This window comes from Molossus molossus, unplaced genomic scaffold, assembly GCF_014108415.1.
Source record: "Molossus molossus isolate mMolMol1 unplaced genomic scaffold, mMolMol1.p scaffold_m16_p_8, whole genome shotgun sequence".
Lineage (NCBI taxonomy): Eukaryota > Metazoa > Chordata > Mammalia > Chiroptera > Molossidae > Molossus > Molossus molossus.
In genome coordinates this window covers 54,957,019-54,984,694 of record NW_023425402.1, presented here as the reverse complement: position 1 = coordinate 54,984,694, position 27,676 = coordinate 54,957,019, and the positions used below count along the sequence as shown (strand labels likewise).

Here is a 27,676-nt window from a genome sequence, read left to right as displayed (position 1 = left end):
ACATGTCAAGGAAATGATGAATTCTCTAAATTATCCATAAAAATCTGAAAAACCTATATATCTAATAATACTAATGTGTCTACTAATAATCACACACACCATGACTGTGTTTTAAAAAATATCTACAGATTTAAATGATAAGAAGCTTGCATATTATGGCAGAGTAAATAAAACTGTCAAATACTGCTTTTGGCTCTGGTTCATATTTTGCCCAAAAATGTGCATATCATTGCCAGCAGAACTTTTCTGTAGAATTTTATTTTGAAAATATTATTTCACTTGAAGGTTGATCTAAAAAACATTTTAAGATATGAAAACATTATACAACTTATCTCTTACAAATCGAGTAACTCTACAATTAGGTATACCGTGTCAGCTCACTTACATAAAAAATATTGCACACTTTCCTTTATTTTGTCTCCAGATGTGACTGATGTCTAAACTATATAGAATTCTAAACTATTTTAAAGTTATTCTGTGAAATGCCAACTTTATAAATATCAGAACTAAATGCACTGTAAAATAACCATTTTTGTAAACATGCATTTACTCACAGTTGATTTATTTCCTCTAGATAAATGCATAACTGCTCAAAATTATTTAAGAACTTATGTAGAGGTACAAGAGCACACTATAGAAGTCTATTTCTAACTTCATTTTGAGGAAACACTGATCTTGGCAAAAATCTGGCTTATTTTAAAATGAACTATCGCTAGTAAAAAAGGCATACTTTAACGTTTCTGTGACCTGCACGTGCTCTTTTCTTTTTAAATTAAAATTTAAAAGCATTTTTTTCAGAGATTCATCTGACTACTGTGGCAGAAGTGAATGACCACATAAAAACAAACCCTAAAAGCAGTTGAGCATTAAAATGCCTGCAAGCCTTCACCTTACTTGTAAGTTATGACTGCTTTAAATTGCTAGACCACTCACTGAGCCCAATTTTAAGAAACTGACAATACCAAACCATTTCAATGTTATGGAACTGACACAAATCTGAATACAGCATTCCTCCACTGAGCTGAAGTTTTATACTTTGAAAATATAAATAAATATATTGAGCTGTGGGTCTTATTTCTATAATAACCCCAAAGTGTTTAAAATATGCTTCTAAAACAGAAGTGGGTAACTGTAGAATATAGTTCCGGACTCCCTATTAGTGTCCAACACAATCATTCCTCATAAGTAACTCGAATTGGTACACTGGCTTGACTGAATCCGGTCATTTCATTTTACAGGAGTGATCCATACTTTATACACACAGAGAATATATTATTTTAAAATCCCCAAAATAGGAAAAGTTTGTAAAACTGTGTAATGATTCCAAATAAAAGGTAAATGTCTGTTTCTGGCCTACTTCCACACCCTTAAAGTTGGAATTAGACAAAAATCCATGGGTACAATTTACAAACTTTGACAAACTACTGTGATAAAACCATTTTCTTTGGGGCAGATGGGAGGAAGTACCTTTAAAACTTGTTATACAAAGTTCCAGCTGCCTTTTTATAAAAGTACGTTCCTTTGATTAAAATCATAAAATTAAGGTGCAAGAGGTTAACAAAAATGAACTAAAGAGCTTTATTGACATCACAGTACATTCAAGAATAATTTTAAGAACATTACAGCTGAAAGAGAATGGCATGTTTATAGTCTTATTGTGCACTATTAAAAAAAAAGTAATACAAAGAAATCCTATGAACTGGAGCAGCATTTGGGAAAAGTACACCTATTTACAGATAAAAAAAAAAAATTCTTGTTTCACCTACACAGCCACAATGTGCCTCTATAATGAGACAAGCCCTTAAAACTCATGGAATTTTTTAAACATCATGGCATTCTTGCCACATCATTCCTCAGCGTTTACGACGGGGAGGGGTTGTTGATCTGAAAAAAAGGGAAAAGACAAAATTTAAAAATAAAAATGTATTTTAAACTAAAGAATTTGCAATTTTAAATAAATAATATTATTATTTCTAATATTACTTAAGACTATGATCATTTATCAAGTACCAAACTGAGTTTATTAAAGAGAGAGAGAAAGGACACTTTCAACTTTGAATAAATTCAGTCAAATTTTTTTAAAAATCAGACAAAATACTTTAAAAAGTATACTACCTTGATCGGGACTTAGACTTGTGTTTGCGGCTTGCCTTCTTACCAGACCTTTGAGATTTCTCCATGGATCGCGATCGACTATGTTTAGGCTTCTTAGCCTTCTTTTCTTTGCTACTTCCTGGAGATTCAGAACTGCTCCTTCCACTAGAATCAGAGCCTGAATGTTTTTTACTATCTTTGGTAGTACTTTTCTTACTATCCTGTCTAGAATCATGTCTGATGATTTTAACAGATATAGAACCACTTCTAGAGAACGTTCTTTCACTTTCTCGTTTCCTTTTTAACCTATCATCCTGACCACTGAACTTAAAATCTTTTTCCTCCCTTTTTAGTTTTTCTTTTCTTTTATCCTGTTCACGCTCTCTTTCTTTGTCTTTCTTTTTCCTATCTTTATCTATACTTCGACTTCTCTCTTTTTTCCTCTCTTGTTCTTTAGCCTCACCTTTATGTTTATGACTGCTCCCACTAAGATTTCCACGTTGATCATCAATTTTACGTCTATCTCGACTCCTACTTCGACTGGACCGATTGGTTCGCCTATCCCTTGAGCGACTTCTACTTCTACGTCTCTCTCGGGAAGGACTCCGATTTCTTCGTCTTTCTCTTTCAATGCTATTTCTATTAGATCTTCTCCTATCTCTAATCTTTACTCTAGCCCTATTGCTGTCTATTTTAATTCTGCGAGAGTAACTTCTACTCCTACTACGTCTAGTTTTAATTGTTGGAGATCTACTCCTACTATGTCTCTTTTTCCTTTTAGGAGAAGAAGATCGAGAAGATGTGCGACTACTACCTGAGCTAGAACTATATGAAGAGCTAGAGACAGAACTACTAGTACTACTAGTTCTGCTATTGCTACTGGAACTACCACTACTAGAACTTTCTGACCTACTCCTTCCTTGTTTCTCTTTTTCTTTATGATCTTTTTTTGGTTCTAAAACTGATGTAGTTTCATTTGGAGTTCTTTTCTTTTCATTAACCACATCACCATCTGTTTCTCTTGCTTCTAGTAATGATAAACTATTTTGCTCTTTATGGATAAATTCATTCATCTCTTTTGTAACCCTTTCAGTTTGTTGCTTTTCTTCTGAAACAGAAAAAGACAAAAATACTAAGTCAAATGCACAATGAAAAACTCCCTACTACCAGACTATAACAATAGAGCAAGGCACATAAGCAATGCCAAATTTTCTAACAGCTACATTAAAAAAGTAAAAATAAACAGGTACAATTAATTTTATTCTTATGAACCTATATAACAAAAATATCATTTCAACATGTAATTGATTAAAAAGAATACCAAAATATTTTTGTTTCATGTAAAGTCTTTGCAACTTAAGTGTATATTTAATACCTACAGCAGCACATCTCAATTTGGGTTTGCTATGTTTCAAAGCTCAATAGCTACATGCAGTTAGCTAACGTGGACAGTATAGCCATAGAGTATCAAGGTATAGAGCTACATGTGAAGCGAGTAAAAAAAAAAATGTGCCCTTTTGCAATAAGGCAACTTAAAGGTAATAAGTCATTTATAGGCAATTTTTTGCTGCAGACTCTTAATAATTACCTTTCAAATTGTACAAATAAGAATTTTCAAAAGATAATTTCAAAATAAATATTCTCCATTATTCCTAGTATCAATATGTAAACTGTTAAGAATGGTACTCATTACAGTATTTTACATTACAGTATTTTACAGTATTTATCATTAGAAAAAATTTCTAAAAAGTCTTCTATGATCCTTAATTATCCTAGCTACAAACTGCTTTTCAACAGTTTTACAAATATAATTCCCCCATTTCAAATCTTAAGAACGTTAACAAAAAACATATACACTGAAATAGCTTAATTTATAGCCCCTGAAATTACTCTCCCCACAAACAAAAGTATAAACCATGTATTTTGAATACTACAATTGATTTTGATTTTACATTTGATAAAAATTGCAAATGACCTGGCCTGTTTGGCTCAGCGGTTTGAGCGTTGGCCTGTGAACCAAAGAGTCATGGGTTTGATTCCAGCCAAGGGCACGTACCTTGGTTGCGGTTTGGTCCCCAGCCCTGGTCGGGGCCATGAGGGAGGCAACCAGTTGATGTGTCTCTCTCACACAGATGTTTCTTTCTCTCTCTCTCTTCCTCCCTCCCACTCTATCTGAAGATAAATGGAAAAAATATCCTCCGGTGAGGATTAAAAAAACAAACAAACTGCAAATGAACAAAACCATAATTTCAGTTACTTCTCATATTATTTATAATATAGCCTCAATTCCATCCTTTGATATTTTAGGTTTAAAAATGTAAAGAGAAAAAAAAAAAAAAAAAACAAACAAACAAAAAAAAAATGTAAAGAGCCCTGGCCGGTTTGGTTCAGCGGTTAGAGCTTCGGCCTGCGGTCCAGAGAGACCTGGGTTCGGTTCCCGCTAAGGGCATGTACCTCGGTTGCAGTTTGTTCCCGGCCCAGGTTGGGTTGTGCGGGTGGCAGCCACTCGATTTGTCCCTTTCACGTTGAAGTTTCTCTCTCTCTCTCCCTGTCCCACTCTATCTGAACAAGATATGGAAAAATGTCCTCGGGTGAGGATAAAAAAAAAAAAATGTAAAGAAATACAAACAAAACTGGACAAAATAAAGCAAATCTAAAAGATGTACCTTCCATTTGTTTATCATGTAGCAGCTGTTGTTCTTTTTCCTTTCTCCAAAAAGCTTCCTGTTTTTGCCGGATTCGATGCCGTAATTCCTCATCATCAGTGTCAGATGACTCAGAGCCTCTGTCACTCCTTTCATCTTCACTGTCTCCTGATCCATAACCACCCAGTCCACCTGTGTGCATAAAGCCCAGTCTATCATTTGGAAAAATTAATCTGTGCACTAAAAACTTTTTAAGGTCCGAGAAGAAAGCTCTTTTTCTTTTCATTGCATTTTGTTGGAAGAATATGCTTATTCGGGGTGGGGAGAAGTATAAATTCCAATGCTTAAGGAGAGCACAGGAACCCTCATGAAAATTGATACTTAGTATCTTACTCTTTCTGGAATATGTCATGTATTTGTCACCATAAATGAATCGTAATAAAAAGGTTTTATTTTATTGTCCATGCTAACCAATAAAACAATTTAATAGGGCAGTAACAAAGCCTCATTAAAGCATAATCAATTCAACTACTTTAAAATGTATAATGATCCTGAAAACAGTTCTACAATTAACTTGTTATTCAAAGCTTTGAAATCCCAGGTAGTATGCTAAGTATTTTTTCCCTAACAATTTTGTACTAACAATACTGTAATTCTGACTGTACAGAAATGGTATGATGCTAAAACCACTCCCCACCCTGAAGTGGTCTAAATAGTAATAACAAAACCACATGGGAATTTGGCTCTAGCCATTTCTGTTGAACCTCACAAAGATTAATTTTTAAAATGAAGAGTTGGAAAAGACAAATTCAAGCTTTTATACACTTGATATTATATCATGCAAATAGAAAATTATGAACATATCACTACTATTCTAACATAAGATAAACCTTTCCTCTACAGTAAACCTGACTTGCTGCAATACAATCTAAATAAAGGTCCTTAAAAGCATTAGTGTATAGATGCCTAAGGCATGAATGCAACAATTTTGAAAGTGAGCATAAATATTATCATGACTAAATTATAACTATTACAACGTGCCTCACTTACTATGATTTAGTCACCACATTTATAATAATCCCACTGTGAATTTAGTCTAGGCAAACCTTTTAGAGACTGATATAACCCTCAAATCTAGGTTTTATAAACTGAGTAGGAACAGTACAGTATCAAAACAGAACATGTAGAACAGGGGTGGGGAACATCCGGCCCTCAAGCCATGTAAGGCCGGAGAAATTAATACCAGGTAACATCACACGCCTCACCAAATTAGCCTGACCAAATATAGCAGGCTAATTTTTAAGTTGATAATTTTGTATGGCCCGCGAATGATGTTATAAATATTTAAATGGCCTCTTGGCAGAAAAAGGTTCCCCACCCCTGAGGTAGAGAGACAAGGTAAGTGTGCGCTTTCCCTTTAAGGCCCTCTCACAAATAAGGAGAACACTTACCGAGTCCAGTGAGGGAAGCCAGTGCACTGGACTGTGCCAGCTGTTTTGCAGGAGCTTTGTATCACATCAACAACAGGAACAACATGTTAACACAAATAGCCACGATTTCATAGTCATGAGAGTCTATGGTATTGTTAAATCTACTACTATTGCTGCTTCTTGGGGAGAGAAGAAACATTAAAAACATAACATTCATTTTAAACCAGTAGCATGTCTGGCCTTGAAAGTATAAATCTGAGGTGAACAGAAATTGGTTTATAATGAGGAAAAATGTTGACAGCATATTGGTATTTTTATATTTGAAGTATGGCCATAATTTAAATTTTGCTTTCAGTATATGTTTTAAGTGTTACTAAAAATATGGAGGCTGGGTAGGAGAATTACTAGCTTCTGTAGAATTATAAGTGGTAAACTGTGAAAACTCTGAAGGTTCACAATTCAATTCATTAGTAAAACTAAACTGCATTAGAAATCATACACCAATACCATGGTATCTATAAAAAAATCAGGTGAAATAAATTGAATGTCAAAAATTTTCCACAATACATTTTATAGAACAACAGTTCAATTACTAATTTGTGCTGAGATAGGTTGGATAAAACAAAACTACTGTATAGTTGTAATATGGTGTCTATAAACCTAAACGTTCCCAAAGAGTAAAACATGCAAGAAGAGAATATTCAAATATCTGCTAGTATTTCAACAAGGACAACAAAAAAGTCCAAAATAGCCACCAAAACACCCCCAGAAAACACCCACGATATACCTTTTGTTGCTTTCCGGTGTGCATCTTTGGCTACATAATAAATTTCTTCATCTGTGACATCCAGTAGAATTTCAGTCAGAAGCATTTTTGTCAGTAACATCTAAGGAATATATAATGTTTCTAATTTAATTATTATAGTTACTAATACAGTTTGACATTTTCAAAAAAATTAAAAGGCAAAGTCATTTTATAAAACATTTTTAGAGATGAGATCAGATCAGTCATTCCAAGTAATAGAATATCTTGAAAATTATTCTAAAATACTAAAACATTTCAAAATCATATGGATTAAAGAAAAAACTAAGTTTATTTGTATAGGGACACTGAATTCTAACTCTAGAGAAAAAACAATTAAAAAGTCCCCATTAATAAAAATTTCCACAGGTGTTTTAAGTTGAAAGATGAATCCTTTCATTTAATATTAGTAAGCAACAGCACACTAGTTTCTTAAGTCAGTTAGGAACTTATATTAATCTCAGCTCAAGGTAAACTTTAAAGTGGACAAAACAGATAAAAGAAGAAAAAGATAGTTATTTCATTTTGTCAGATGAAGTCCTTTTTTTTTTCTTAATTGCTGGAATATAGAGTAAAATAGATTTGAAATACAGCTGGATTCTAGCATTGCTTTGGCTACCAACAGTTGTTTCAAATGGAGACTATCTGTCCCTTAGCCTCTCTGGGCTCCAGATCACAGTACTCATCTACTAAAATGAGAGGACACTGAATCAGCATCTTCTAAACACACTCCAAAGATTATTGGTCTTTTAATATGAGAAACACAGCATTTTATATTTCCAGTCTCAGAAAACACACACACACACACACACACACACACACACACACACTCTACAGATATTAAAGGCTTTGAGAAGTCTTGCAATGAAAAAATATGTTTACCTGTGTTCCCACCCAGTGCTTCCTAAACTTATTTTTCTATGAAGTCTCTTCATTTTCCCCAGTATTCAAAAAATACATTTTAGAAAATAACAGACTTGTTCTCTTGGGTCTCATATAGTAAAATGTTGTTTAATTACAACATTGGTATTTGGAAATAATAAATTGGTATTGGCATAATAATTGCTTTATAAGCTGTGATTTCATATTATGTATTACTTGGATTTTGTAGACATTGTAGCCCAGTAAATCTATTTATTAATACATACTTTATAACTGTGTCATGAATTCTCAGTTTAAATGTTTAAGATACCAATCAATAGTTTTAAAAAATTATAAGCAAAATAAATCCTACAATATGATGTTATATGTCAATTATACCGCAAAAATTTTTAATTTTTTTTTTTAAAGTACTTTTTTACCATTTGATACTCTTTCTCTTCTTCAGTCATCTCTGGTTCACTATGGTCTTCTTGAGGAACTGGAGATGGACTTCTGGTGACTTTTCCACTGCTTGCAGCCTCAACGTTTTCAGCATCTTCATCTTCCTCATCACTATCCTAAAAAAATATTATGTGTAGCCCAAATTCATGCTTATAATGTAAAATAATTATCCTGTACATTCTATTTTAAAACCCTAAATGAAACAGATATACAAAAATGAAATTTCTCTCTGAATTAATTTTTTTTACAACAATGCTTTATTTTTTATTATTATTTTTTAAATCCTCACTCCAGGACATTTTTTTTTTTTTTCATTTATCTTCAGATAGAGTGGGGAGGGAGGAAGAAAGAGAAAGAGAGAGAAACAAACACCAACCGGTTGCCTCCCACACGACTCCAACCAGGGCCGGGAACCAAAATGCAACTGAGATACATGCCCTTGACCAGAATCAAACCTGCTACTCCTTGGTCTGCGTGCCAAAGCTCCAACTACTGAGCCAAACTGGCCAGGGCTGAATTACATTTTTGTATGATAGATTTCACTTGGTAATTTAAAGTGTTACCTGAGAGCATTATAAGATGGCTTATGAGATTCAATTATTTTAATTATTTTCTTCAATTTGTTATTTTTCCTTAGTCAATTTTATTTTTTAATCCTCACCCAAGTATATGTCTTTATTGACTTTAGAGAGAGAGGAAGGGAGAGAAAGAATGAGAAAAATGCATTGGTTGTCTCCTGTATGCGCAATGACCAGGGATCAAACCCACCGCCTAGGTGTGTGCTGTGACCGGGAATTAAACCTGCAACCTTTAGAGCACGGGACACTAGAACGAAGCCACGCAGCTAGAGTTTTCCTTAGTCAATTTTGCTCTTATTTTATAAATAACCAAAAACACATCTTTCCCAGAGAGTGACTTAATTAATATTTATTATATATGATGGCTGAAATAAGTGGCTTGTAGAACTTTGTGTAAATGAACCACAATCATATTATTCACTGTTACTTTTGCAGCTCTAAATGTAAGCTATTTACCTAAAACTATGTGACTTAAAATGGAAAATCTGTAGTCTGTTTCCAAATCTCCACTGGCCCTGAAACTTAGTGATATTTGCTTCTTTGTAGCTATTTAATTGACAGATAGATTAGAAATAAGGCCTCCTTCAGATGAAAGAAATGCCAGCTATTTGACTCTGTCTCTGTATGGATGTTAGGTTTTCAGTATCCCGACAGTATACCTTAAAAGGGGGACTAGACTACCCTGGCCAGTTTGGCTCAATAGTAAAGCGTCAGCCCGCAGACCAATGAGTCTCAAGTTCACTTCAGCCAAGGGCACGTACCTTGGTTGCAGTTCGTCCCTGGCCCTGGTCGGGGTCATGTGGAGGCAACCAGTCGATGTGCCCCTCTCACGTCGATGTTTCTCTCTCTCCCCCACTCTATCTGAAGATAAATAGAAAAATATCCTCTGGTGAGGATTTAAAAAAAGGGGGGACTCTACTTTGGGCAAAGTGTTCCCTAGTCTCACTTTGCAATTTTTCTAAGTAAAAGACAAGGTGATCACCTAAATACTACTATAGAAAGACCATCTGAACCAGGAGAATTCATGTAACACAAGCCCAAAGGCATCTGGGAGGAGAAGGATAATGTCTAAACAATTTTTTGACACTTAAAAATCCCACCAAATCTGGAAATCCACTATTTCATGTAAAGATTAAAAAAAAATTTATGGTACATTTCAATAGTGGTAGTCTGTAGTTACTTTCTTTTGTAATATCCAGAACAAAAACACATCTTTGACATGGTTCTCTTATAAAAATTAGAGTAATTTAAGGCATTTATTGAATTAAGTAAAATAAATGTCTTCTTAAATCTAGTTACCTTGGTGTCCTTAAGATTTATTTTTGAAGCAGAAAACAGCCTTTGGAGGAAGACCCATTTCCTAAGTAGCATACAGCCAATGCTGTGACTATCCTATCAGCTACGAGCACATTATTGTTAAATAAAAAATTCCTAAGCCACCTAACTGATGAAGATTTAAATATTTAAAACTTTATGTAACTTTCAGTGCTCATGTCAAAAACTATGTAAGTTATTACATCCTCTGGTATAAATATATATTTAAATGTTCAAAAAGGCAGATTTATTTCTCTAGTGTTGTTGTTTTTTTTTTTTTTTATTTTTTTCTTTATTAATTTTAGAGAGAGAGAGAGATAGAAACAGAAACATCAATGAGAGAACATCGACTGGTCGCCTCCTGAAAGACCCCCACTGGAGATTGGGCCCACAACCTGGGCATGTGCCCTGACTGGGAATGGAACCAGCGACCTCTTGGTGCATGGGTCGACGCTCAACCACTGAGCCACACCGGCTGGGCTGTTTTAACTTAGTTTTGTTTTATAAGCCACCACTAGGGAGTTGGCTGTACTACAACAAAAGAATACTGATGCTTGTCAAAGACCTACCTCATATCCCACTGAATAATTTCTCTCCAGAATGGAATGTTTTATAAACTCATTGCACCCTCTCTCTATACCCTACCCTCAATAATACATACATAATATAAAAACAGAATTCCCAATATACTTACTGAAAGTAATCTCAGGAACATAACTTTAATACTTTTCTATAGGCTAAAATACTTATTTCAACATCCTTTTCACACACTAAATGGAGTTTCAGGTCAAGAGATTCTACTTACAAATTTACTCCTCTGAGGTAAACGAGGGCCATCACCTCCTTCAACATCCTCTGTGGCCTTCTTTTCTTTTTTGGACAACTGTGAACGTTGTTGTTCCATTCTTTCTTTCTCCAACTTTTTTTGCTTTTCACGTTCCATTTTTTCAAGACCTTCTCGTATCCAAGCTGGAAGAGTTCTGCGTTTTACCGCATCTGTTTCACATGTGAAAAAGAAAATTGTAAATCAGTTAATTAAAAATCAAACACGTGAGTTCCTTATTCCTGAATTTCTACAAACTTGTAAATATTTTTTAAAAGGAATGCTGGTGCCATTTGAGCACTTGTAACAAATACTATCATTCTCCAGCAAGACAGTGGTAATAAAAACAACCCATTAAACATCATGCTTTTCTTTAAAATCATCACTTTTAATAGCAGCATAAACATTGTATTAATGTTTACAAAGTGCCAAAACACTATGAAAACACATTAAACCATTATCTCAATCCTAAAAAAAAGCCCTAAATGATCACTATTATTACTTGGTCTCTTCTGAAAATGAGAAAACTGAAACTCAAAGAAATTAAGAGATGTGCTCAAGGTTACAAAGCCAGTAAGTATTGATATGGGCTACTTCCGAGCCAAACTTACACTACACTGCTTCTTAAAATATGAAGACAGAAAAGACTCAAACACAGTCCATTTTCACACTAAAAATTCACTTAGATAAATATTCCACAAAGAATTTTTAACTTATTCCATAAGTTATAAAAGCAATAATCTTCCTAAAATGTCTCCTTTGTGATAAGGAAAGACTTAAATGTGCTGGTACATTACGTGCTGGATTTGGATTTCCAGATATCCAGTAGCATAAATACATAATTTGTATTAGAAATAAGCTAGTTCCAATATGTTATTTAAGAATTGAAAATTTCTGCAAAATACTTATGGAAAGTGAAATAATGAAAAGAAAATTAACCTGGCAGCAGTGTGTCAGACAAACTAAGAGTGGAAAGATCCCAGAAAGAAAAACTAGAAGGTTTTAAAAGGGGGAAATGCTCTTATTTTGGCATAAGGTATAAAACTGTGAACATTGAAAAAAATATCAAAATGCTATGGCCATGCTAAATTTATATCTCAACACAAAAATCTATGTTCAAGGTAAAGATTTAAAGAAAATTATTCAAAGCTTTTAATATTTTAGACAAATCTATTCTTTGGAAATTTAAGGTTTATTACTATAAAATAGGGGTTTTAAATGTCAATTCCTAACATATCAGAGATATCAGAACAATTTAAGAAAATAAAACATCTATTTTACATGATCAAGAAATCAAGCCAACTGTGATTCACGAAACTTAAATAACTACCAATTTGTGGAGGCTCTTGCTTCACAGGAAGTGCAATAGGTGAACGCTGCCGATCCCTGAACGATGATGGCCTTTCTCTTCGATTCTGGGGTGGTGCTGGAGGTCCTGGAGGTCCTGGTTGCCAATAAGGAGGATGAAATCCACCTTGCGGTGGACCAAAAGCAGCCCCATGCTGAAAGAGTATTGCAGTTTATTTTTCTTTACATTAATACAATATACATTCTGGGACACACGTGTGTTATGAACTGGGACAGTAGAAATCCATGTGTGCAGCAAATCCAAGAATTCCATTGGTCTAATATCCACCGATATGTCTGTAGCCCCAAGAACTTAAGCTTGCTTTTCTTAAGAAAACAATTTTGTGCCTACATAAATGTAAAAGCCATCTAAAATCCAGCTGGTACACTATTTTCAAGAAGTACAGAAAATAATACATATGAACTTCCTCACTGTGAATCCATTTATAAACTAATCCTTTCACTACCAAGAAAGAAAAAAAAATGTAAATTTTTCTATAACCAGAAAATACAGGAAAAAACTTTAACTCAATTCTAACTTCTTATTTCTTGTGAATTGAAGTTCTTTCTGAAATCTTGCAAGACATATCTATTTTAAGCAAAGATAAAAGTTACTGAATCATTTTATTAAATATTTTTTGTAATTTTACCATTTTCAGAAGCGTTTCTAAGCCACTTGCCAACAAAGGTTTGTCTTGTTAGCTAGGGGATCTACCAAGCAAATGTGATACCAGTAGAAGCTCCCTGACACAAAAAACTATATCTGTATACCAAGTCTGAGTATGCAACAAGTATCTGAATATGTGTGAAGAGGATGATTACTATCTGAAGATGAATACTGTTTACATTTGTGTCCATTACCCATATAGTGATGTAATATATGGCTTTTTTCCCAAATTTTTAATTATGATAGCTTAGTTGATAAGGTCACAACTATAATCAGTTATTTCAAAATGACACCTAGTATTATAATTTAAGAGTGGATCCTGTCAGAGTGGTTAGAAAAAACAATGACACTATTCCCCATAGAGTTCTATGTCCCTAGGAATGATTTAGATGCTACAAAGGGAATTATATACAATTCCATTAATGAACATGTAATGTCAGAATGGAATTAAAATGACAATACTAAAAAAAGTCATAACTTTACAGAGAAGGAATTGCAGTTAGAGATGATCTATGTTCTTCATGTCTTAACCATAATCTATTATTCATAAATAATGTATTCAACTACTGTGCATTTTCTAAACTTGATTGAACATTTAAATATACCATTTTGAAATTATAAATTAGAAAACAAAACATCACATAACTATTGCACTTACACACTTTTCATTTTATCCAAATTTTTCCCTAATGATCTTTTATACCATTTTCCTAAGGAAATCAGAAAATAAAACTCTAATGATTCTAATACTCAAATATTAATAACTTTTCTGAGACATAATATGCACTTATCTGTACAAGACTGAAAAGTGAAACACATATCTCAGGTATTCTTGATGAGACAAACTTCCAAAGAATGGATTATGTGCACATCTACAGTATTAAAGCAACAAAATATCTTTCACCTGATAGTCAAACTGGTTCACTGGGCCCACTGCAAAATTATCGGGTGGTCCACCAAAGTTGTGATTGTTCTGGTTAAATATATGCCTGTTGTCAGGGGCAAATTCCCCACTGTCCTGACTGTTGCTGTCTTCGGAAGGAGGAACAATGTCCATTGGGCCTGGTGTTGGTGGCATCCATGGCTGATCTGGAGGGGGGTGTGGGGGTTGCTGATGCATTCCCCATTCTATTTAGGATTTAGGCATAAAAACATTCAATAGGGAGTTATAACAAAATCAACACAAATTTTTAAGCTCTCAAGAAAGATTTTTCAGTAAAGAAATAAATATAAATGTTATGACTTCTTGGGTCAAATTCCTTTTGTATATCTTAAAAATAAGCAATGAATTAATCTAATAAATAATTCAAATGAGCTAACTCCACTCAATTCATATCCAAATAAATGGAAACAAAATGCCCAAAATTATTTTTAATAAATGTAACAAAGCTGAAAGCAATTTTTTTGTTGTTGTAGTTTTCTATATCTGTTCAGCAACAACAGCAAAAAAATAATGCCTAGGAATTTTATATAATTTCTTTCTTCCATGAACACATTTATCCTCACAACATCCCTGTGAGGTAGGGAAAAATCAGATTTTTTTTTTTTGCCAATTTCAGGAGGGGAAATTGAGGCACACAGAAATAAATCACTTGCCAGGGTCACAAAGAAAACCAGTAGAGCAAATTTGGGGAAGTGGAAATGCTAGAGTGAGTCATTTATAAATCTGAACTTGGGAACTAAAACATTGTCAAACTTCAGGAAATTTAGCATAGATAGCTTCAAGAAAACTAGAAATGAACTCACAGTATCAAGTATTAGAATATTCATTATTGTTTTAAAAGTTATGTTAGAGGATTACTTTCTAAGTTTTCCCTTCTTACACTGAGAAACAAAAATACGTATTAATAGGGAAAGGCAGATATAACTTCACCATCAGCACACTTAAATGTAAGATTCCTTTATAAATAAATTAAAGTGACTATTAAAAATAATTAATAGCACAAGTTATGGAAAACTGAATTAGCATCAAGGAATCTAAATCATACTGTGAAGTAAAAAAACAAGCAAGCAAACAAACAAAACATAAAAATTTATAGAAAATCTTCACTATCGGAAAACAAGGGACGTAAATATGGGTAGATGGTGGGCAGAGTATATTTGACAAACTAATTTGTCACATAGTGACACAATTTTTCTTTAGAGACTAGACATGTTTTGCTCTGCCAGTCCTGCTTCTGAAAAGGCCAGAGGTTGCAACAGAGAGACCATAGAATGCTCTCTTCCCTAGATGCCAAGTGAGGTTTCCAGTGTTCCCAGCCCCTGTCAGCCTAGGAATGAAGAACCAAGAAAAGAATCAAACTGAGTGCCACAGTGCTAGCAGACTGAGTACAGAATAATGTTAACCACAAAATTTCAAGGTCAAATCTAATTAAAACTGCCTATTCTTTAAGCATTAATTTCAAGAAGTCATAAGACTTAACAAATTAAACAATTTAACTTTAATCTTTTTATTTTAAAAACAGTCCTAAAATTTGGAAAACATAAACAACAAACCTGGTTGCCACATTCTGTTAAAGTTTGAATCCCCTTGAAAATTCCCATGATTGTTTGGACCAGATTCCATCGTTGACATATCTTGTCCATTTGGCATCATTCCTGGTGGCTGTTCTACAATGCTTTGCTGTCCTGAAGCTTCTCTTTGAGCAATCCAAGCTTGAGCCAATGCAGCCCAGTCAATCTGGCCTAATATAATTTAACATAGCAGAATTTAGCATTCAGAATGTAGAAGCTAAAAGAATAGTGGCTCCATGTAAAACAAGAACCTCAGTAATTCCTTACTAGAGATTTTAAATATTACCGAATGTTATGACTGAAGAAAGGACACTAAGAAAATAACCTATATTCAGGCTACAAAATAAAATAAACGACTTAAGACTTTCCAAAAAGGACTCCATAAAAACACTCTTAACCAATCCATTTCTAATACTAACTCTTGAGAAATTTACCCTCTGCATCTTAGTTAAACTGAGGTGTGTGTTTTTTTATAAATATGTTTTTACTGATTTTAGAGAGAAAGGAAGGGAGAGGGGGAGAGAGGGAGAAATATCGATCTGCCTCCTGAACGAGCCTGCAATCGGGGTACGTGCCCTGACTGGGTTCCTGGTGACTTTTTGCTGCATTGGATGAAGCTCAACCAACTGAGCCACATTGGCCAGGGCAGTTTACTGAATCTTTAGAGAGTTTTTTTTTGTTGTTTTTTTTTTAAACAAATGACCAGACTCACTAATTTCTTCCTCAAAAAGGTCCTCTGAGGCCTACACTGGCTCCTACAGACCTCAGATGAGTATAGCTATCTATCCCTGTTCTTCCTCAGTCACCCTTCTGTAGTTAAGGCTGCCTTCTCTAGTCAAAATATACCTATAACAACTTATTAGTCATTCTTTATTCAAAATTTGTTGTCCTCACTAATTTAAAGGTCCTCCTTTCTTTCTCAATATCTATACTTAACATTTTAAGATGTAATATTATTAAAGGAAACAAAATAAGATATTTTTCACATCTCAATTTAGTAAAAATTAAAAAGTATTCGTGTACATTTTCACAGAAACATAAATTGGCATAAACCACATGAAGTCCTATAATAGAATTTTATGTTGCTATTTCAAAAATAGGTTCAGATTAAACCATTAAGGCAGGGCAGTGGAAGGGGTCATGTTAATGAAACAAAATTGGCCATGAGTCAATAACTGTTAAAGCTAAGTAATAAATGGGGGCTCCCTATGCTCTTCTGCATCTGTATATGCTTGAAATGTTCCACAATAAAGATAAATGATTTAGCATACCATCAGATGACTATGATCTGCACAGAATTATAAGATTCAGAATTAACAAAAGAAGTATGCTTTACTCAAATTACACATTTAAGAAAGACTTTCTACTTTCTTTACCAAAAAAAAACTAAAACATTTTAAAAATACTGACCATAAAATGATCCAATAAACCAATTCCATTTCCATCTCCCTTAATCCTATTGAATATTCCCCACTCATCTCCATATATCTCTCCTCCCCCACCCTCTGAATTCCGTTTCCTTACTTGGATCCTGCTGGTGCTGGAATGACTGCATCCACTGTTGTTGGTTCAATGGCCATTGCTGCCAAGGCTGTCCTCCTTGATCCCACATCTTGACTTTAAAAATATATTGGATTTTCTATCTTCAACAAAATGAACATAGTTTAAAAATGAGGAGAGTTCTTTCATTTTAAAAGCTCACACAGAAATTATTAAATGATGATACATTTATGTGATCAGAGCTCTAAAATTCTGGTCAATAGGTTGCCAGAGGCAACTGGAATTTTTAGGCTGGCAAGCAAAAGTAGAAAATTTCATGTTAATACTGGTGTCAGAGTTTGGTGGTAAGCACAGCTCAAATCAATTTACCTCAAAGGGGAAAAAATAATAATTTCTCCCAATATAAATCTCTGAAAATATAATTATTTTGAAAATAATAATAATAATAATACTAAAAAGTGATTTTATTTCCCCCAACCAAGAATCCTTGAAGAGAGTAACCACACAGCTCTAGCTAATGAAGAAAACTCTTCCTTATAAATAATTACGGCTAGTGAATGCTTAAGGTAGAACAGATTCAGAAAACTTCCATATTGCCAAACTGAATAAAACAATTAATTCAGACAACCTTAGAAGTAATGGGAAATCACAAACTGAAAGGTTGTCAAAATATCACCCCTACAGATTTAATAATCTGTAATGGTGTCTCCTTATGAGATACAATATGATGTCCCCAGAATCACTATAAGCATTTTCACCAAAAAGGTTTAACTGAATCCAACTGAGTATGAAGGAACTACAAGGGACAAAGGAGATAAACAGTATCAAAAAAACCAATCAGATAAATCCATAAGGTGAGATAGGTTACAAGACAAGTTTTTTTAACATTGTGCAACCAGCATGGAAAAGACTGGGGAAGAGAACATATGTTAATAACTATTAAATCTAGATAATGGGTATAGGGGAGGGGATTATCATACTAGTTCACCTTTCTCTAAACTAGTTTGAAAACTTTAATAAAAAGTTTAAATTCCTACAAGTCTAATATCTTTGTACTTTATCCAATACTGATATACAATCCTGCTTAAGAACCAATGATATACCTGGTAAGCAGCATATGTGTCTTCATTTTTGTACACTGGGGCTTAGCATAAAGTAGGCATTAATTTAATGTTTACTAAATAAATCCTACTAGACTGAACCTTTCCTCTAAAAACAAGACAAAAGCCTTAGAATTGCAGGATCACAAAAAGTAGAGAAACTAGATAACAAGGAAGTAAGAGACACCAACTCAAATAGGACAACTGGCTATTACAATACAGGCTCTTAGAATCTGCAACTGCATTTTCAAAATGTTTTATAATTCTATCAATGGCAGATGTTGACCTCTCCATTGAAAAGCGCTGTGAATTAGGGAAGATGCATTCCTTTGTTACCCTGACTTACTTATGAGTCAAGTACACTTATCTTCTAGTTTCTTGAATATAGTCTATTAGAATAAGGCAACATAGGCACTAAACAGCACAATTGACGCCAACAACTGAACTGGGTATCAATTCCAAGCTTTTGGATAAACTTTTTCTAATCACTCTTCAGATTAGTTCCTCTACCTCTTTTTTGCCCTCTCCTCTTTTCCAACTATACCTTTAACACCCTTTAAAAGCTAAATGACTCATTACAGCCCTTAAAAAGTAATTTTAGTTATACTTTAATGAAAAGGTAACATAAATAAAGAGGAAACACTCAGAAGAAATATTAACTGCTATTTTGACTGACCTTAGAGGTTCACCTTCTGTTTAAAATTTAGACGGATTCAGACTACAGCTTGGAAGCATAGCAGCAAGATTACTTATGCCTTGGGGAAAAAAAAAAAGAGTATAAGTTTGCTCTTAGATTATGAAAAATTAGAATAAAAATAAATTCTAGAGATGTAAAATGAAAATGTATCATGTCCAAATTAAGTCATCTCCAGATTAATTTGGAAATTTTTCTTTCATTAACTATGACAAAGTATTTACTATTATAAAGTTAAGGGAAACAGGTACAACAGAAATGAGAAGGCAACACTTTTTAACATTTTTTTCTTTCAAAATATCTTTTTTATTTACTTGAAAAATTCATTAACAATACAAACAATGTCAAACAATTTAGGGATTGTCAGATATGCTGAGAAAAAAAAGGAACAAATATTTGAAAAGAAGATCTCATCTACCAGTTATTTACTTAAGTGGTACATGGTAATAAAATGCATTAATTCAGGTTTTTCTATGGAATTTTAAGTTTAAAACTTAACGCCAACAAGGTGAGAATAGTCTGGATTCATTTTCTTCCCATTAGATCAATAGCTTTTCAAAAGTTGATAGAAAGACAAATGTATCCATCTTTTTATCTTCCATAAAATACAGGACTAAACACCAAACAAATAAATAAATAGTCTGTAGCTCCTTCTTTCTGTTTACTTTGAGTTGTTAATGATAAGGAAGCTGCTGACCTACATTTATAAGAACCTGGTGACAGCACAGCTTGGTGTTTTCCAAAGTTCTAATGGCTTATCAGAATTCAATGCATTGATTTTTCTGTCATAGGTTGTGAACTCAGACAAAGCAAGAATTATAATGAGCACTCACTATAGAGTACCCACTGAAGTTGCAAATAGATGTGCATTTAGTAAAACCACTTGAATGATAAAAATGATGTGTACTGACTCCCTACCATCATTTCCAACATACAGATTTACTTTTCTAAAAATCCCTCTAAACAAAGTTTCTTTTACTTACTTATGTTTAATGGTTTTTATGGACAATTTTTTCAGTTCTCTAAGTTTTTGGTCATCACCACCTAGACTTCAGAGTTCCAGCTCCGTTCATGGTGCCTACTTAGACCACTCACTAGCTATGTGACTGGGGGTAAATGAAGTACTCGCTAATCCTTGGTTTTCTCATCTATAAAATGGAGGACATAATAACTGTGTATCTCATAGGGTAATGTAAGGATTAAATGAAAAATGCATGAAAACTCAGCACAGGAAGCTTCAATAAATAAATGATGGTTAATATCAACAACAAGATTGTCTCAGTATAATTTTCGATAGCTTTCTTCAAGTTTACAACTGTGTAGGGGGAAAGTTGTTAAGCCAACCCACTTCTGCTCAATTCCGTTCTCTTCTCTAAAAGCAACTAGACTTATCCAGAGTTCATTTTATCTTTGAGAAAAAAAAATCTTCCTGTCCCTGTCCCTACTCCTCACATCACAGGTTGAAGCTTTTATTATTTAAAAAAAGAAAAAACAAAAAACTTCAAAATTTCCCTACTCACACAGAGATTTAACTTGCATATGTTCAAGAGTTTAGTATTACTTGTACCCATTTTTCTGTTTGTTAAAACCAACCACCTCTATTTTTACTATGTTTTCCAAAGCTTTTCCCCCGAAAAGTTTTTACGGAAGCTACTATTCAAATATAGTGTTTGACAGAATTAGGCTGAGAAAAATATGGAAAGAGGTGAAACTCAGAAGCAAAGCAAAATGAAAACACAGCAAAGGTGACAGTAAAAGTCAAGAGAGTAAGAAGTTAGGGGCTATTTAAGAAAACACGTCAAGTGCCCTGGCCGGTTTGGCTCAGCGGTTGGAGCGTCGGCCTGCGGTCCTGAGAGACCCGGGTTCGGTTCCCGCTGGGGGCGCGTGCCTCGGTTGCAGTTTGTCCCCGGCCCTGGTCGGTTGTGCGGGTGGCAGCCACTCGATGTGTCCCTTTCACGTCGATGTTTCTCTCTCCCTCTCTGTTCCTCTCTCTCCTCCCCACTCTACCTGAACAAAAAATGGAAAAATGTCCTCGGGTGAGGATAAAAAAAAAAAAAGAAAACACGTCAAGTAAAGTTGAGAAATTTGATTTGGCTACGGAGGATGAGTGCTGAATTAGTCTTTTGGAAACACAATATAATTAGCATTACAGTATTTTACCAAAATTGTGACCTACCAATTCCACTTCAAGGATTTAAACCATGAACGAGGATACTCAGTGTCATTCAAAAACCTATAGCATTATTTGTAACAGTGAACCTTTTTTGTTTTAATTGATTTTTTTTAGAGAGAGAAGGGAGAGGTAGAAACATTGATGTGAGGGAGAAACAGCTGCCTCCTGCACACACCCCACTGGGGATTAAGCCCACAATCCAGGCATGGGCCCTGACCTGGAATCAAACTAGGACCTCTCAGTCCATACGACGACACTCAATCCACCGAGCCACATAGGCTGGGCTGAACCTCTTCTTTTAGTGATACTCAACTAAAGGGCAATAGATGAGGTAAGAGTGAACCACAAAGTGAACTCCTATTAAGCCATACAAAAGAATAAGGTAGACTTTTATATGCTGACATATATTGATGTACAAATTGTATTAAGTGGGAAAAAAACTTATGTGATAGATACCGTATGAATAATGATACCACTTGAGGTACTTTCTTTTAAGAATGCAATTTCATATAAAAAAAATTCTGAAATTACATAGAACTCAACAAATTGCTATGCTCTAGGGAGTTATCAGAGACCAGGGCATTTTGTTATTTTATTTTATATTTTTCTGTATTCTTTGAATTATTTTATCATGAGTGTATATTTTATTATATTTATTTAAGATTTTTTTTTTTTTATTGACTTCAGAGAGAGAGGAAGAAAGCGGGAGAGAGAGCTAGAAACATTGATGAGAGAGAACCTCGACTGGCTGTCCCCTGCCTGCCCCTCTACTGGGGACGGGGCCCACAACCTGGTCATGTGCCCTGACCGGGAATCGAACTGGCAACCTCTTAGTGCATGGGTTGACGCTCAACCACTGAGTCACACCAGCTGGGTATGAGTGTACATTTTTAGGAATTATTCTACAGCTCTGGCTGGTGTGGCTCAGTTGGTTGGAGTGTTGTCCCGTACACAAAAGGTCTCAGGTTCTATCCCCCGTGGGGGTGCATATGGGAGGCAATGAATCGATGTTTCTTTCTCCCTTTTTCTCTACAAATCAATGAAAACATATCCTCATATGAGGATTAAAACAAATTTAAAAAGAAAGAGAAAGAAATCTAAAGATTTTTTAAGATAGGAAGAATCAAAGAAAATTGATCAGCACAGTCCATAATGACTGGTATAGGCAGTAACAATGTCACAAGTCATATAAATGAGACTGGGCAAATTACCTGTGTCATTTTCTTATGAAGGATTTGTAGTGAATTTCTGTTATCTAGTCCAAAACAGGTATCTCTGGTCATGAGAACAAAATTTAGAGTTCTGCTGAATTTTGTAAAGTGATAGGTTTTAAGGAAAGACTTGGTATAACTTGAATATTTAATATAAACTTGTATTTATGTTTCAACATCTAGCACAATGCTTGATAGAGTTTCATTAATTATTCTTAATTCAAGAACAAAGTTGTGATTTGACAGCAAGGATTTAGAAGCCCTACTCTTCCTTCCTTCATTTTCACCATAAAATCTTTACTAACAATCACAACAAATGCAAAATCTGAAAAACAAAAGAAATATGAAGGCACACCTGTTAATAATAAATATATATTATTTTTTAATTTCACTATGGTTTAGCAAAATAATATGCCTTGTTATGTTACTGACTAAAAATGACATTACACACTGGTTTAATAATGATTTGGAAAATAGTAACTGTGAAAAATGGGTGATAAGTACATCACAGTTCATACCCTATATTTTTGTACTATTTGAAAATTTCCACAATAACATGTTAAAGATGATAAAGAGTACTTGTTATAGAGAAACTTATATTGAATTTCCATGTTTGTGTTGTTTTGTTTTTTGTTGTGGCTTACACAAGAATGTTCTTGAGGGCGGAAGAAATCTTATAATTATTTAAATCCTCCATAGTGCTTTGCCCCTATTAAATGACAAAATATTTTACTCATTCACTGAAATTTATTATCAAGTAAATGCATTAATATTCAACAATGAACACAACATTCTAATATTGCTACTCTGATTTTATAACATCAAAAATAATTCCAATTTATTCAATCTTCCGTTAGCCTTAATTTTAAAGATCCTTAGGCTCAACTTCTTACGTTTGGAAGAATTTGATTATTGATAAGCCACACTGCAAGACTCTCCCTTTATGAGGTTTAACTAACTGCTATTTTCTTGGAAACAAATGAGATTTGGAAAGAAAAGAAAAATCAATAACCATGGTTTGCATCAGATCATTCAAGTTATCACAATGGGCTGTAAAAATCTAGCTTATGACTATGACCAGTGTTACAAATTGAATGGTACCCCCCTGGAAGATATGCTGAAGTCCCTATAAATTGTGAATGTGACCTTATTTGAAAATAGGGTCTTTTTGCAGATGTCTTCAAGTTAAAATGAGGTCATACTGAATTAAGGTGGGTCTTAATCCAATATGGCTGGTGTCTTTATAAGAAAACACACACCTGAGGCATAAGCATACTTATTTTCCCAGCCTCCTCACATCCCAGCGGGTGTTATCACACCTTTGCTGACTCTTACTCTAACAGTCTGTAAGGGGCTGGAAGGGACAGCCTCAAAGGCAGAAACATTTGCCTTGTTTTCCCCAACCACTGCTGCAGTGGCAGGCAGACTCTGCAAAGGAGGTCAGAGCGGCTGGAAAAGAGCTTGGGTCAGCTGAGTGGCAACTTTTAGATGGTCTCTCCCAAGGATGACAACTCCTAGAATTTCAATGATATGTGCATTCAAATTAAACACATTACAAAGCTCAATGTCAATGAATTCTGACTTATCCATACAAACCCTTCCTGCCCAACGCTAAATAACTAAAAGTTAGCCACAACAATGTGTAGTTGTTTGTATACTTTTGTGCAAATACTTCTAATGGCATTAAAAACAAAACAAACAAAAAGGAGACAGACACAGACACACACACCCCTACCACGTAACCAAAGGAGCAGAGACTGTACAGGTGTATCCACAGTCAAGGAAAGCCAAGGAGTTCTGGGAACCACCAGAAGAAGCTAGGAAGAGATAAGGAACGACACTCCCCTCATGAAAGTCAGCATGGCCCTACCAAAACCTTCTAGCCTGAAGAATTGTGAAAGAATAAATTTCTGGGCCTGGCCGGTTTGGCTCAGCAGTTAGAGCGTCGGCCTGCGGTCTGGAGAGACCCGGGTTCGGTTGCCGCTAAGGGCACGTACCTCGGTTGCAGTTTGTCCCCAGCCCCGGTTGGGTCGTGTGGGTGGCGACCGCTCAATGTGTCCCTTTCACATTGATGTTTCTCTCTCTATCCCTCCCACTCTATCTGAACAAAATCTCAAAAAATATCCTGGGGTGAGGATAAAAAAAAAAAAAAAGAATAAATTTCTGCTGTTTTAGGCCACTCAGTTTGTGGTAATTTGTTACAACACCCCTAAGAAACTAATACAACTAGAAATGACCATTATTCATCTTACCCATCTCTTAGATGACTATATTAGAACACTGCTTTGAGGTTCTTAAAAATACCTGTTTAAATGACAATCATAGACTGTGTGATGAGATGAATGAAAATTAAAATGTAATGTTTTAAAGCACTTAAACATCAATTGCAAAATCAAAGAGATACAGAAGCACATCTATCCTCTGATGCATATGGTCAAATGTTTCTTACATCAAAGTTTAGAAATTACAAAACACAATAATCCTCTTCTCCCCTGCCCTTTTAGTCCTACATACCAGATGACTGACTCAAAATAAAAAAATTCATTTGTTCAGTTCAAGTTAGATGGAAATGGCACCAGTAAAGGTTAGTCTTCTAATCATTTGAAATGTGGGGGGAAAAAATTTTTGCTACTTCATGTGACATGCATTTTGATATATATTGAGATACTTTGCAGCTTGCACTTTAACAGAGGTATTCAAAAAACATTGGAGAATTGGATAATTTGGTTATAGATACCAATAAAAGTGATAACTGAAAAATAAATGAGAGTAAGAGCCTAAAGGTAACAATATCCCAGTAGCAACAAGTACATGTATCTTGGTTCTAACACCATTCTACCATTAAAGGAATCAGGGATCCTTAAAGAAAGAGATGATTCTTAAAACTGGAGCAACCAAGACAAGTCTAGATTACTAGGAAGTAAGAAAGTGCTAAAAAAAAAAAAATAAAGAAATAAAGAATGAAAAGAAAAAAAAGGGGGGGAGAGGCATGTCAAAAGGACACAACCAACAGAAAGAGCTCCTTAAGTCAAAACTGAAAAACATTTGACTGAATTATAACACATATGATATAAATATCTATGAGTCCATGCTGATACAAATAAATGATTGAATAAATGAGAGGGAAGAGACAAATCTCCTGTGCAGAATTCCAAATAAATTATGTAGATACTCCACTCTAAAGGAGGGAGAGTGTAACTCTCCACTCCTGAAGTATGAACTGCATAAAGGAACTTCTCCCAATGAGGACAGTATGAAAAGGAATGGATATGGGAGAGTAACTTTAAAGTGTAGAAACTTGACAAACACTACTTTAAGCAGGTGATCAAGGTCCATCTCAACGTGATGTCATTTTTATAGTATGTACCCTAGAGAGGAAGCCTCTGTGATCTTCCTCCTCAAAATTCCCGACACCAATCTTATCATGAGAAAAACATCAGACAAATTTCAATAGCAGGTCATCCTATAATATACCTGACCAGTACACTTCATAACTGTCAAGGTCACTGTATTAGTTTGCAAGGCCTGTCATAACAAAGTACAACACACTGAGTAGCTTAAATAACAGAAATTTATTTCCTCATAGTTCTGGAGGCTAGAAGTCCAAGATCAAAATGTCAGCAGTGTTAGTTTCATGCTGAGGTCTCTATCCTTGGTTTGTAGATGAAGACCTCTTCCCTATGTCTTTACATGGTCTTCCCTCTGTCCTAATCTTTTCTTACAAGGTTACCAGTCATATGAATTAGGGCCTACCCTAATGGCCTCATTTTATTTTTTTATCGACACCATCTCCAAATACAGTCACATTCTGAGGCTTCAACATACAAATTTTGGAGGGACACAATTCAGCCTATAACTGTCAATGTAAACAAGAAAAGCCTGAGAAACTGTCACAACCAAGAGAACACTGAAGATAAATGACAACTAAATGTCATATGGTATTGGGGCAAAAAAAGAACACAGGGCTAAAACTTAGGAAATATGAATAAACACAACCTTTAGTTAATAATAATGTGCCCATTAATTGTGCAACAAATGTACCATACTAATGTACTTAATAACAGGAAAAACTGTGTCTGCAATAGGGGTCTGGGGTGTTTACTTGGGAATTCCGCACTGTCTGCTCAATTTTTCTGTAAATCAAAAACTATTCTAAAAAATAAAATCTATTTTAAAAAATTACATATAAAGCCTCAAGAACATCTTAAAAGAATTGACTTACTATTATTTTCCCAATAGCCCCAGGACACTTTACAAAGTAGTCACAAGTGAATTTTTATATAGTGTTCTGGTTGGTCTTATTGCTTTTGCCCTGCTGCACTCCAATAAGAAATTCCAAGTTTATTTTGCTCTTTTATGCAATAACCACTGACAATCAAAATTTGTCAAGTGCCTATGATGTTCAGATGACAATAATATCCACCACAGGATAACACAACAAAAATACTGGACACTGCCTCTTTCGCTATTGCAGCGTAACACATAATGTTCATCACTGGATAAAACATGAAAAATACAAACTAAGAAACCTTATGTTAATTATACTTAACGGGACGTATTTGCCCTTGGCTGCGCCCATGTAGTCTGAACTGCACAGCGCAAAAGGTCCAGGTCCGGGCCCTCCGCCTTCTCCGTCCCCCCTTCACCCCCCTCCCCACAGGGGGTTCCCAATGCGCACGCGCAGTGCTTAACGGCAGGTCAGGAGCCCAAGAATTAGTCCCTTCTCATCCGCGAAGAAACTCTCCTAGTTAAGAGAAAGAGGTCGTGAGCACTCTCTTTCATGGGAATGTTTCCTTTTCACCGAGAGAGGGCCGTTTTGATTCACCAAGTCAGGCGGACGTCGCGGCTTTAAGGGGATGAGGTTCCAGCGGTAGCGCCAGCAGCGTAAGCAGCTTACGTGTTTTAATTTTTGCTACCTTCGCCACAGGAACCAAAAAGGTGGTAATGGTCTGGCAAGTCCCCACGCGTAATTGTTTTCACCACTTACTCACTGTGGTTCCGGAACACGGTTGTCGCCACCGTTCCTGTAATACCTCTCCAACCCTTTCGCTGCTTCTACTTCTTCACGAACAAGACAAGATGGCGCCCGAGTGGTCTCACCCGGAAGTAATAACAATAACATCCGCTTATCATCTGAAGCCGAGCGGTTCCTGCATCCTGGTGTTTGAGCACATGACGGTACCCGTTTTACGTGTTTCCGCGCCATTTTTGTTATGGGCAATACCACCTGGACTGTGGTACACACTGTGAAAGTGTCTGAACATTCCTGTGCATTACCCTTAATGTAGCCAGCGCCATACCCGACTGCCCTGAAATGTTTTCCTTTAGCAACGCGATCCTTCTTCAAGGGGAGGTTAGTTCTTTCCTAGGAACACTTCACCTTCGGAAAAGGGGGCTGAGTTTGCGGCACTAATTTCAGACTACGGAGGGGCCCAAGGGCCAAACTAAGTAACTCTGGCCG

The 27,676-nt window shown here is 35.1% G+C and overlaps 1 protein-coding gene across 13 annotated transcripts; it reads right to left on the bottom strand.

The window, feature by feature from the left end:
* Window positions 1–242: 242 nt before the first annotated feature.
* Window positions 243–27,296, bottom strand: PNISR (PNN interacting serine and arginine rich protein). 13 transcript variants are annotated; one of them, XM_036248045.1, is made up of 13 exons: window positions 27,203–27,296; window positions 18,814–18,892; window positions 17,062–17,180; window positions 15,520–15,708; window positions 13,928–14,151; window positions 12,340–12,511; window positions 10,992–11,182; window positions 8,273–8,410; window positions 6,957–7,056; window positions 6,191–6,244; window positions 4,761–4,931; window positions 2,116–3,202; window positions 243–1,884 (listed from the first exon to the last, which is right to left on the bottom strand). In XM_036248045.1, the coding sequence occupies exons 3-13, from the start codon at window positions 17,147–17,149 to the stop codon at window positions 1,854–1,856; spliced, it is 2,445 nt and encodes an 814-aa protein (XP_036103938.1). In that variant the 5' UTR covers window positions 17,150–17,180; window positions 18,814–18,892; window positions 27,203–27,296; the 3' UTR covers window positions 243–1,853. The 13 variants fall into 13 exon arrangements, with proteins under 13 accessions (XP_036103938.1, XP_036103941.1, XP_036103942.1 ...); XM_036248048.1 differs by having other exon boundaries at window positions 17,062–17,176; XM_036248049.1 differs by having other exon boundaries at window positions 27,196–27,290.
* Window positions 27,297–27,676: the final 380 nt, after the last annotated feature.

Bases quoted from the DNA above. Each gene is read 5' to 3' on its own strand.
- PNISR (XM_036248045.1), bottom strand. From the start codon at position 17,149: ATGTGGGATCAAGGAGGACAGCCTTGGCAGCAATGGCCATTGAACCAA. The intron at 12,512-13,927 runs GTGAAAGATATT...ATACTCTTTCAG, and splicing joins TGAACCAGTTTGACTATCAG to CATGGGGCTGCTTTTGGTCC. The intron at 1,885-2,115 runs GTAGTATACTTT...CCTTTTTTTCAG, and splicing joins AAGTCTAAGTCCCGATCAAG to ATCAACAACCCCTCCCCGTC.